The 12,739-nt window shown below is 43.9% G+C and overlaps 2 protein-coding genes across 2 annotated transcripts in view; one reads left to right on the forward strand and one right to left on the reverse strand.

The window, feature by feature from the left end:
• Window positions 1-12,739, forward strand: part of LOC102677055 (very-long-chain enoyl-CoA reductase) — a 118,750-nt gene that overhangs the window by 4,081 nt on the left and 101,930 nt on the right. The window lies entirely within an intron of this gene.
• The window catches only part of LOC102676678 (facilitated trehalose transporter Tret1-2 homolog), a 35,741-nt gene continuing 26,095 nt past the window's right edge, over window positions 3,094-12,739 (reverse strand). Inside the window, exons 3-9 of the mRNA XM_006613927.2 lie at window positions 12,109-12,210; window positions 6,869-7,002; window positions 5,753-5,999; window positions 5,409-5,693; window positions 5,064-5,316; window positions 4,540-4,880; window positions 3,094-3,361 (exon numbers count right to left, since the gene is read on the reverse strand). Of these exons, the coding sequence (XP_006613990.1) occupies window positions 3,224-3,361; window positions 4,540-4,880; window positions 5,064-5,316; window positions 5,409-5,693; window positions 5,753-5,999; window positions 6,869-7,002; window positions 12,109-12,171 (1,461 nt within the window). The 5' untranslated portion in view covers window positions 12,172-12,210 and the 3' untranslated portion in view covers window positions 3,094-3,223. The remainder of the gene's footprint in view (window positions 3,362-4,539; window positions 4,881-5,063; window positions 5,317-5,408; window positions 5,694-5,752; window positions 6,000-6,868; window positions 7,003-12,108; window positions 12,211-12,739) is intronic.

Below are 12,739 nucleotides of genomic sequence, written 5' to 3' on the forward strand. Positions count from 1 at the left end.
ATAGGATAAACTTTTGCCAATTTTTCGATCCCATTTCAATTTTTTTCTCTGAAAATCTAACGCACGCGTGTCTCGTGGCGATAATTAATCATACAGTATTGTCGCGAAAAATTTGTTCATAGTTGTTCGAACACGACGTATATATTATATACGTGTTCGTACAATGTACACGTAATAATCGATTTATACAATAGGTACTTAGTGTGAAAGATACGCGTAGTATAATATATCTACAGATAATAATATTGTCATCATTAAGTCAATGGCGGCCGTATATAGAACCGTAGAACGAGGCCTATCGAGTATTTATATACCTTATAGTGTCAGACAAATGAAATATTCTCTTCCTCTGTACCGCGTCTAAATTGTTTCTCTCCGTTCTACATTCTTTTGCCAAGCGATAGCGTTTGTGTCACAGAGATGTGTATATCAATATATCGCGCGAAGTAGTGTTAAATTGGCGAGAAAGCGACGAACGTTCCGCATACCTGTCACACACAAATCGATCACGAAACCGTTCCAATCGTTTCGTTTTTATCGTCGTTTTTTACATAAAAAATAGTCTTATTAGGTAATTAATTACACGAAAAATAGAAATTTTCATTATTTTCTCGTCTCATTTAACACAACACGGGTTTTCAATTTTTCTTACGAGCGAAATCGCGTAAATTAATTTGATACCCTTTTAAATTTAATACAACTTAATATTATCCAAATAAATTTAATTTTCTTTCGATTTCGGTATTGGTTTTAAATTTGAAAAGAAAAAACGACGAATAATTAATAGCATAGAATAAAATTTCAACGTGGTATCGAATCAATTCAACATTGATGCGAAATCATCTCAGAGCTCGAAGATCAGTCGTGCGCTTTTGAAAGAAAATGGATCTCTGAAATTTTACATCACGCTATCACGCTTTATATTTTAATTAGCTCTTCTTTTCTCGCGTGTTACTTTGGAAATTCTTGAAAATTTTAGTTGAAAATATCACGGGTGAAACGTCTAGAGAAACGTCGACGGACCAGTCTATCGATTCTATTCTAAACAATTTATTGTATACACGTGTATGTATGTACGACTATCATTTTCCTTTTTTTTTTTTCTTTTTCTTTTTATGTATAATTTATACGTATTCTGCGTTATTATCTGTACGTCTATGTGTATATATATATCGTATTTGCGTGCTCTCAGAGAAGGCACGTTGCACGGAAGAGCGTTCTTTATTTATTTATCTTTTTTTTTTTTAATTATTATTGTTCCAACGAGATCCATCTTTTCGAATGTATACATATATATATATATATATATACTTGCAAGAATTCGTTTGATATATATATATATATAGCTACTGAAAATAACTGTATGCTAATTTAATGCGCTTCTTGGTCAAAATATCGTTCGAACATCATTTTTTCTCTCACAAGGCAGATCACGAAGATGGGTCTATCTAATTTACGTAATTCAGTCGTTTTTGAAAAAAGAGATCTTACTCGTCGACTTTGATTTTTTTTACGATAATTATCGAAAGTGAGCATAAAACTGGTCAGAGGAGGGAGGAAAAAAATTAATCGTTTGAACGTACTCTTATTCTTTTAACAATTATCCCCTATTTAATTTTTTTTTTTTTATACCTCTATTCTATCGTCGTATAAATTGTACCTTTCCTTTTTTTCTTTTCTTTTTTTTTTTTTTTTTTATTACATACGAAGTCTTCTTTAGAATAACGCGCGTCAAGCGTGATTTTCGAATAAGATGGTCGTTAGGACAACAATCGTTTCTTTTATTTCTGACCAATCTTGTACAATTACTCGAAATAATTATCTCGTCCATATATTTTGCATTTTCTATCGACTCGCGAACGGAAAAAGCTCGTATCAAATCGATCAAGGAACTCGGTAACCTAACGCCGTCGTCTAATGAGATCTTGCTCAGAAATCAAAATCTTCTTTCTTTCTTCCAATACTCTTCCAATACCGGGAAACGAAATTATTTCTTTCTCGATCCCGAAACGATTTTAAACATCGGGAGAAACGAACTCCTCCTCGAGTTGAAATTCCTCCCAATTAAACAAATTATCCGATCCTTGTCGAATCCCCTCGATTTATCCCTCCTCGTGCATCACAAATAGCAAGTTTTGTAATAAATGAACGCGACCGTGTCCTTGCCGAACGTCCTGCATTCCCTCTCGTAGTGCACCTGACCGGGCTCGTACTTGCCCCCTTGGGGATATTTGCTCAGCCTGGACAAACTCCTGTACAGTCTGAGGTAATCGTCATCCCCGAGTCGGTCCTCCCGACCGTACCCGTATCGGCGCCGATGCCAACCGGATTCCTCGTCGAGCGAAGCAACCCTGTCCTCGCCACCCCTCCACTCACTCGCCGCGGCGTTCGAGTGGAGACCCCTCGCTCCCCTCCCATCCTCCAGCTCGAGATCCGACAGCTCCTGCAAGCTTCTCCTCGGACAGCCCCGCCGCGATCCCAGCCGAGGGGAAAGCGATCCCCGCTGATCCCCGAAATTGATGGTCCTGCCGCGCGTTCTGGGCAGAGTGGAGCGGCTGCTTCCGCTGCAAATCCTCCCGTTCCCCACCATTATCGGCTTAGCCGAATCGACGTCCGCCCTCCTCCCCCCCGCGCGCGTAATCGCGTAATCGCCGACCCCTCGTCGCGGTCTCATCTCCATCCCTCCATCGGCCACCCTCTCCTCCCCCGTAGAGAGATAGACACCCTTGCCGCGGACGTACGTCCTCTCGACCCGACGATTCCGCCCGTACGATCGTTGGCGATCCTCCTCCCGCGAGCGAGTCGTCGCCTCCTCCTCGTCCTCCTCCACAGGGTTGAAGAAACGGCTGTAATCGTGCTTCACCACGTCCCCGTTGCACGATCGGGGATGGAGGGCAGCGGAATTGCCGCCGCGGAACGGGTCCTCGCTCGTGGAACGGCGGCCTGCCGAGAACAGGGAGCCGCCCCGGGATTGGACGAAGTTGCCCACGTTCCTGCCGATCCTGTTCGTCCTCTCCGCGAACATGTTGCAGCAATCGGTGAACAGGCTTCGACGATTGGGCGCGTGGCGCGCGGAGGACGTGCCCGCCGGGCCGGTGTCGGTCGGAGCGCAACCCCTATCGTACAACTCGCGCGGATCGTGTTGATTCGGGTACGCACCTCCCGGCAGGGGTTTGTTGGACTTCTCGAAATTCGACAGGCCCCCCGTTAACGAGGCCTTATACTACCGCGCCTGGGCGTAGTCCGGGTTCATCTCGTCCAGCTGTTTCCCCTTTGTCTCCGGCACGCAACAGACCACGAAGCACAGACCGCATACGGCGACCGCCGCGTAGAACCAGAATGCCCCGTGTAGACCGAGCGTCTGAAACGAATTATTATTTTAAGAAAAGTGGTTCGAGGGATATTGTCGATACACGGAAGGAGAGTTATAGATTGAGATTTATTAAAATCGAAAGGTTCTCATTTACGAGAGTACCAAGTTGTTGTATAATTATCAGGATCGTCGTGAATGGAGAAAGGAAGAGGAAAATCGATAACGGGATCAAAGAACTCGAACATCTGAAAGAAACGAATTATTATTTTAAGAAAAGTGATTCGAGGGATATTGTCGATACACGGAAGGAGAGGTTATAGATTGAGATTTGTTAAAATCGAAAGGTTCTCATTTACGAGAGTACCAAGTTGTTGTATAATTATCAGGATCATCGTGAATGGAGAAAGGAAGAGGAAAATCGATAACGCGATCAAAGAATTCGAATATCTGAAAGAAACGAATTATTATTTTAAGAAAAGTGATTCGAGGGATATTGTCGATACACGAAAGGAGAGGTTATAGATTTATTAAGATTGAAAGATTCTCATTTACGAGAGTATCACTCTCTCGAGTGCCAAGTATTGTATAATTATCAGGATCGTTGTGAATGGAGAGAGGAAGGAGAGGAAGATCGGTAACGATCAAAGAATTCGAATATCTGAAAGAAACGAATTATTATTTTAAGAAAAATGATTCGAGGGATATTGTCGATACATGGATTAAAATCAAAAGATTCTCATTTACAAGAATACCACTCTCTCGAGTACCAAGTTGTTGTATAATTATCAGGATCGTTGTGAATGGAGAGAGGAAGGAGAGGAAGATCGGTAACGCGATCAAAGAGCTCGAATATCTGAAAGAAACGAATTATTATTTTAAGAAAAATGGTTCGAACGATCCGAGGGATACGCGTATTGTCGATACACGGAAGGAGAGATTGTTAAGATTAAAATTTTTGAAACGATTTTTGAAAGGTGCGTTGAAAGGTTCTCGAATTTACGAGAGCACCACTCTCTCGAATGCCAAGTGTTGTTGTATAATTATCAGGATCATCGTGAATGGAGAGGGAAGGGGGAGGAAACGGATCGGTAACGCGATCAAAGAGCTCGAATATCTCGATTATACACTCGATCGTCGAGACGAGATATCGATCGAGCGCGGATTATATCGGACACCCGACACCTACGTTTTAAGTGTCCCGATGGTCTCCCCGCCCCTCGTCTCACCTGCTGAAAATCCATGAAGAGCTTAATCCCGACGAACGCGCAGAAGTAGCTGAAGCTGGTGCTGATGCTCGAGCCGAGGCCGCGATACTCGAGGGGGAAGAGCTCGCCAATCAATAACCACGAAATTGGCGATATGCCCAGAGCCAGAGCGGTCGTGAAGACGAGGACGCAGAGCAACGGTATCCAATCGTGTTGGCCGACCACCGCCGAGTCCGGATATCCCAGATTTTGCGTCTGGGACATGTAATAGGCATAACTGCCGAAACCGGCCAACGCCAACGACATGAACACGGTGCTGGCTATCAGAAGCGGTAACCTGCCCACGATATCGATCAGGAATCCTGAGGGGGCGAAGAAAATTAGATTTAGAAAGGAAAAAAACCAATTGAAGAAAACCTTTGTTTCGTCTCGTCTCGTTTCGTCTCGTCTCGTCTCGTTTCGTTTCGTTCGTTCGATTCGTGTATTCTCGCGTGTCGTTCGATAAATACCTTGGAAAGGAAAGGGTCGGGTTACTATCTGCGTACCTGATAACAGAGAAGCCAATAGTTGGACGAAGCCAATCGCGATGGTAGCTCCGTGAGGATTCATGCCGCCCAGGGTCTGCCTGAATATGATCACCGCGTAATAATTGAACGCGTTCGCCCCGGAAAACCTCTGGAAGAACATCAACCCGCACGTGATGGCGATGGGCTTGTACAAACGAGGCGTGAACACGCTGTTCTTGAACGTGAGCTCGTACTGCTTCGCCCGTGACGCGAGAATGTTCGTTTTGATCACCTGTCAACAATCGTAATCGTGATCTAATCGAATCAACCTCCTCCTCGAAACATCATATATATATATCGGAATTGCACGTGTGAAAACGTTACCTGGAGCTCGTGACGTATGTCGACGTGATCACCGCGCAGCCACTGCAAGCTGTTGGCAGCCTCGTCGTCTTTGCCATTCAGAACGAGATACGACGGCGTCTCGGGTATAAAGAGGGTCCCCAAAAAGAGCATCGAGGGCGCTATTGCCACCAGGAGGGCGCTTTGCCTCCAATTCAAATACGTGCCGGCTATATACGACAACAACACGCCCACGTGGCCCAGCACCTTCAGCATAGCCGACAGGCAACCTCTGATGCCCGGCATCGAGATTTCTGATATGTATACCTGGAAAAATGAGTCTTGAGAAACGAGATCTATTCAAAAAAACCATATATATACCATACCTGCGCGACCATGGTGATCACGGAGCAGCAGAGGCCCCCGATGAAGCTGGTCACGTAGACCAGTTCCACGCAGGGCGCGATCCCCGTCAGGATCCAGACGACGGCCAGGGGCAAAGACGTGACGCGTAGGGCCAATCTACGCCCCCTTCTCATCACCCAATCACCGATCATAGCGCCGAACCACGCGCCCAGCATCGACAACGAGGCGACCCACGAGGCTTCTTGTTGCGTCACCGAGAAAGCCGACCTGCAACAAATGGCGATTACAAATGACAGGGACTAGCGTTACAGGGCAGCCTAATCGTTCGCCCAATACCCGTGATTTGAACCCTGCGCGACGATCGATCGATCGAAACGCATCGATCCTCGGTTCAAGGACCAGTAGCTTCTACCGCATCACAGAGCTACTATTCTGACAAAAGATTTCGAATCGATTTTCTTTTTTATACACAGCGATTGATTCGCTTCGATTTCATGTTGGGTGATCGTAGAAGAAAATCGTGCATCTCTCGTTGCGCAAATCGTACAACTCTCGATTTTACTATGGATCGAAGTATTGAATTTATTCTTGGGTAATTAAACGCTCTCTGAAAGGAAGATATCGATATTCGGAGTAGACGTGTCGATTATAGTTGAAATTCGAAAACAACTTTTAACTCCAATTGAAATTAAATTGCGTATATAATACGTAAACTATATATATATATATATAATATTGTATACACGAGATAGTATACAACGACTAACGATTTCTTTACGCGTAGTGGGTTCCTCGATAGCGATAAAAGCCAGCTATCGCGGAGAAAGTGTGCGACAACCGGCCGAAAACGGAACGTGATGACGTTAATGCATTTGCTTAAAACGAATTATCTAAGATACTCGCTCCCTCGTTCGCTTTATTACGCCACGGGCGAAATATCTTGTCGGGTTTATTTAATTTTCTTATCTTGACGCTAATCGTTAGGGGACACGACACGCGTCTGACTCGCAATTACTTTACCAAGTCTCTCTTACTACTTTACATCGTAAAACGGCCGCGTGTTACGCTCCATACTTAAATCGGGGAGGGGAGGGGAAGGGTATTATCGCGCGTGAAAATGATACGCGATACGTTACCACGTGTCGTTGTTGGTGGACTGATAAAGGTGAGGCGGTTGGTTGTCCAGGATGGAATCCAAGGCGGGCGAGGTGTAACCCTTTGCCAGGCCCGAGGAAAGCGTTCCCATCGACAGTGCCAGGGTGGCCAACACCTTGTGAATGAAACAATTCGTCAAGATATTGAGAAAAATTCGAGCGAGGAAATCGCATTACAATTGATACAAAAATAAAACGGTGTCGGAGGTGTTAAAAATTCGTTCCAAGATTCGCTCGAAGGATAACGTTTCCGCCAATTCCTTCGGTGTGTATGGCAACAGATGTTTATCATCGGAGAAACTGTGCGTATAGAGGCTGGAGATCGTCGGACAAATTGTTGGTCGCAGATTGGAAGCGAACCCTCGCGAGGAATACTAAACATCTCGCTGTTCCTCCATCCGCATCCTCTCTAACGATCGCTTCTCTTCTCGTATTTATGACGATGCTGATGAACAGAGAGAGAGAGAGAGGGGGGAGGGATTCGTCGTGAGAAACCGATTTTATGGTGCACGGGGTGGAAATTACGCCGGGATGGAATCTCGTGCGATGGAATGCGAAGCGGTTGTTGTAACCATCATCTCTCATCCCTCTCCGTCTATTTTCGTATATATTCTGTTTACATTCGCGCATTTTTCGACGAAAGACGAGAGCGATTTTCACTTTCCCGCCGAGCTCGTAAAATTCTTCCTCGAAAAATGAAAAACCGGGATCGATCCGGAGGAAATTTGGTCGGATGGATTTCCGCAACAAATCTTCTTACTTGATTGTACAACACGATACACAAGGCGCCACGTATCTCTCTTCCTTGTTTGCGTCAGCGTGTCGTTTATGGTACCGTGCAAGAGGCAGTAAAATATACAAATATTGCGCGACACTCGTAGATAGCTTGGTAGCATCGTGAAAATGGAGAATCGGTTACGGATTCTAGAATTTTCAATTCCGACGAGAGTTGAAAGGAGTTGAAAAGAAGGGATTACGATCTTTGCGGAATCCTTAATACCGAAAAAGATTTTTTTTTCTCTCCCCTCGGAAGGGAAGGATATTTTTTAACGAATATGAAACAGCGCGAGCTTGGGGTGGGCATTATCATACGGCTCGCTCGACGTAAATCCAGATTCTTTTGCGACGGCTTTTTTCCCCCCGTTTTCAGTTTCTCCATTATAGGATATTTATTATACTCGGTCGAGAGAACTGGAAGGAATTAAAAGGTACAAAGGAATGCCGCTTAACTGGATACCTTATAGGATATATAAGCGTGCACTACAAATGATTTAGCGAAAAAAACGCGATTAGCGTTAAAGTCCAAGCGTATATCGACTAATCTTACTGGTTTTTCTTATTACAAAACTATCTTAAGACATTTTCGAGCAGCTAATTTAAAAAGAAAAAACTTCACACTATGTTCGAAGGTTATTATTCCACATTGTAACTCCTTGTAACGTGATTTACATTCGATTTTACGATTCGTCGGCGGAGGTGAAATCCGTTCAACCGTGCAGATCTGCCTCTCCTGGCAAATCAATTTTTCTTTTCTCCCCGCGAAATCTGTCTCCGTTAAACCGATAAAAGCGTCTGTTCCGGTAAGGGGAGTTAATTTACTCACTTCCACTCTCGAGTGTGATTACGCGAACAGAGAGAAACGACCATCGATAAAGCGAGGAAAGGGGGGAGAGCGCGAAAATATCCGTGTCGAGGCGCTGCACGTTTTCCAAGTTGGAAATATTTCCCGCCCGTTATAAGTGTCGGTCACCGGCGCGGGAATATAATTATTTATGAGGCGCATAATTGTGGATAAAATTCAGGGTGTGCCTTGCAATTATTGCGCAACTTCTCCCGTCGAGAAGTGCTTCGCTTCGAAATAAATTGCCACGCTTGAAGATCGCGAGATAAACGCATTAATTCATCGCGAAACGAGGGGGGAAGGGGACGCAAAAATTGTCCCCCGGTTATTGAATTATGGCCGGGATATAATTCGATTGCAGCCGACCGTGTATCGACCGTGGTTGTCGAAAATATAACGATGCTTGTTATTTTTTTTTAACCAACTCCCCCGAATTTTCCAACTTTTTGGATCGAATTCAAAGATCGTCACGATAGATTTTAACTTTGGAAAATCGTTCGATTTGACAAATTTGAATGAAAGGGAGGAAGCGGATAGAAGAAAAATTGGAAATGTCTTGGAGGGATCCGTTAAATCCACAGTGTCACCTGTTGTGAATATCCTGTCGATATTTTATATATTAAACTCGACGCGCGAGTTTTCGAGCGTGACACTTTGTTGCAACACGTTCGATTATTTTAAAAGTTTACGATTCCGTCATCGTGAGGAATTTGAAGCGCGAGTCGATCGAGCCGCCGCCGATCCCTCGGAAAATTTGCATAAACTTTCGATATCCTCCTCCTCCTCCTCCTCCTCCACGATAGATCCGGAGACAAGTTATTGCAGGCCATTTAAACGCGACGCCGCAATAACCTTTCCGTCGTCGCGGCGGAGACGCCGATATTCTCTGCCCGCGAACAATAATGCGTGGGTTGGTTGAGCCGGTTTTCAAAGCTTTTTATCCGATTGCTCGTGCATTGGATCGTGTGAAATCCATACAACTATAGTTATATACGATCCCGATCGAACGATCAGTCACTGAATCATTGAGACATCGAGCTCGCGATATTATTAACCCATTAAAAACGATTGAATTGCTGCGCCTATGCATGTACACTTTTATTCAAAAGTGGATTCGATTACCTTCTCGATCGAATTTTCGAAGAATTCGTTACTTCTTTCCATAAACGCACCAAAAAATCACGCGACCGGTATTTTAAACTTCGTCGTAAATCGAACGATACCATTCTCGTAGGGAAAACTTTTACCAATCGAAAACCGTGTTGAAAGTATCGTCGAAAACGATAGATATTTCTCACGTTTTTTTTTTTAAACTCCAGCATATTAAATTAAATCCGAATTTTTCAAAAATCCTTCGATCCGGCAAAGTATAAAATTATCTCGCCAAATGTCGCCTCGTCGCCCAGATCCGGATCCCGGTAGTCGGTCGTCTCTCGTGTCCCGCGCATTAGTCTCGCGCAATTACTCGAATACGAAATCGGGCATAAAAGGGGGAAGACGTGGCGAGACGTGACTCACCACCGGTTTACGACGTAGCAGCGTGTGGCTGTGTTGTTACGTTACCACCGATGGATACCCCCCCTCGTGCTTGGATATCGCGTCCAACTGGTGACCCGGCCTGGGCCCTGTTTAACCCTTTTGACGCTCACTTTCAGAGACGTCTGACGCGCTCTCCCCTCGCTCCCCCTCGTTTATAGTCACACCACGTTGCGGCTCGAACTTGCCCCGCCAACTTGTACATTGAAACGTTTTGCCGGGGAGAGGCTAAACGAAGATTAAAGTCGAACTTGAAAGATCGAGGCGTCGCGTTCGCTCCGTCGCCGTTCCGTACGAAGTTCGATTTTCGAAATAAATAAGGAAGTCGTATATATATTTATAACCATGCTCGTTCAAACATGCGACTTGATTTATCACGGTTATATAAATATTTGGTAAACGTTAATTTTTGAATTATTGTCCGTAATCGTTTCGGGGAAATTCGTTGTTTGATTTCTATATCCGTGAAATTGACAATAAAATCTTTCTAGAGAAAGTAAATTTAACCAGATAAATTTTTCTTTTCTTTAGAATCGTACGTATATCGAATCTAATGCTAATTTTCCCATTAACTTCTAATAATCGAATATTAATGCACGATGATGATTTTATTCGCATAGCAGACTCTTCTCTCGAACTTGTTTCTCAAAACCCCTGCGAATCTTGCCTGTAATTCGATATCATCGAACAAATCCGGATTGGAAACGGGAATAATCGAATACCCGCTTCGTTGTAACTTAAGCGAGATTCGATAACACCTGGTTACCATTACTCGGGATGCGATTATCCTCGACCAATAATGGCGTATAATCGGACACCGGTGTCAAAGTTGGAAACACCCCGTTAATTTGAGCTCGCCATCCGCTCGTACGCGATTCCGTTTTGACGCACGACCCGCACCCGATAATCCTAGAAATCTAATTCTCGAAACGGCCGAATGGATTTGTATTCCGCGCGCGTGCAAATATCGATGGCGCCCCGTTCGAGGGAGGAAGATAATAAAATGGCCGCGGTATATCGAACCGATCGTTCCTGAAAATTTGGCCAATCGATTCAACGAATTAATCTCTCTTCCCTTTTTTTCTTCTGAGCGTTGGCGAGCGTTACAACGTTGATCCTGAGAGAGGCTGGTGGTGGACATCGAGTTGAGAGAGTTAAAGTTAACGACGAAGATTCAAATGGATTCGAGAGTCTTTTATTCTCGATTGGATTCGATTCAAATATGATCGATCGATATGGGGTAGAGAATTAATAATCCGAGCTTTTCACTAAGATGGGGATAGGAGTAAGCAGCGGAAGTAGAAGGGATTGGAACATTTTCATTTCCATTTCGGTTGAAAGTTCACGCCAACTTTTCCCTCCAGCGAATATGAAACTCTCTGTTACGCGAAGCTTTCCTCCCTTCTCCCCCGTTGCGTTTCTTCTTAAACGCGCGACGTTAAAAGCTCGTTTACGTCGATGTGCCTCGAGTTAAGTCGAAGTTAACCGGGAGAGCCATTAGCTTAAAACAGTTAGCTGAGGAGATGCTGCTTGGTAAGCGAGGAAAGAAAAAGATGGGGAAAAGAGAGAGAGAGAGATAGAGAGCTTTGAAAGTCTTTAGAGTGGCGATATTGTGAAAATGGGTGGTGGTCAGTCCGGGGTAGCAAAGTGCACACCGTTGCACGTGTAATACGCGCGAAAAAAATGGAGAAAAGAATCCGGTCGATATGCGTTTTGAGCTCGAACCACTCAATTAAGCTCACGGCTGTCTTCGGTATTTGCATATCGATATGGACCTATGCCAAGAAGGAAAGATTCTCTCCGGATTCTCAGTGGATTTGGATTATTTCGAGTAACCATGGGGAAATGTAAATTGGCGAAATGGGCACGCCGATAACGTCGCCTTGGCCGCCAACTATAATTTCTATCCCCCTCCTCCCTTTCTTGCGAATCTCTCCTTCTCTTCTTCGAACCAAGTGAAGCAAATAAAAAAAAAAAGATACGAAAGAAACAAGGAAGAATCTATCCTTGTTCGATTCGAATAATAATAATAATAATAAGCTCTAAGAAGCACGGTGATCGATACCTGTGACATGTGTTGCGGCCTCGTCGCCGTCGAAGTCATGTGCACCACGGAAGCCCTGGGCATTTTAAAGCTGTTCTCTCCCTCGTCCGGCACAGTTGTTACCTGCAACAAAACCCAATATAATAAATACGCCGTTACTCTTCTTGAATATTTCATTTCGAGATCAAATCAAATAAATTTCCCAAAACTATCAAATCTTGGCAACTGTCATCAGTGCATTAGCTCCCCTTTTTCTTTTCTTTTTATCGTTCTCCACTTCGAACGGATCAAGTATTATATTCGATATAATAAATTGCCCAAAACCGAGATTATTAAATCTTGGCAACTGTCATCAGTGCATTAGCTCCCCTTTTTCTTTTCTTTTTATCTTTTCCCACTTCGAACGGATCAAGTATTATATTCCATGTAATAATAAATTTCCCAAAACCGAGATTATTAAATCTTGGCAACTGTCATCAGTGCATTAACTCNTAGTGCAAGCTCCCCTTTTTCTTTTTTTTTTATCTTTCTCCACTTCGAACGGATCGAGTATTATATTCCATGTAATAATAAATTTCCCAAAACCGAGATTATCAAATCTTGGCAACTGTCATCAGTGCATTAGCTCCCCTTTTTCTTTTCTTTTTATCTT

The sequence above is a fragment of the Apis dorsata genome, unplaced genomic scaffold (genome assembly GCF_000469605.1).
Source record: "Apis dorsata unplaced genomic scaffold, Apis dorsata 1.3 scaffold_165, whole genome shotgun sequence".
Lineage (NCBI taxonomy): Eukaryota > Metazoa > Arthropoda > Insecta > Hymenoptera > Apidae > Apis > Apis dorsata.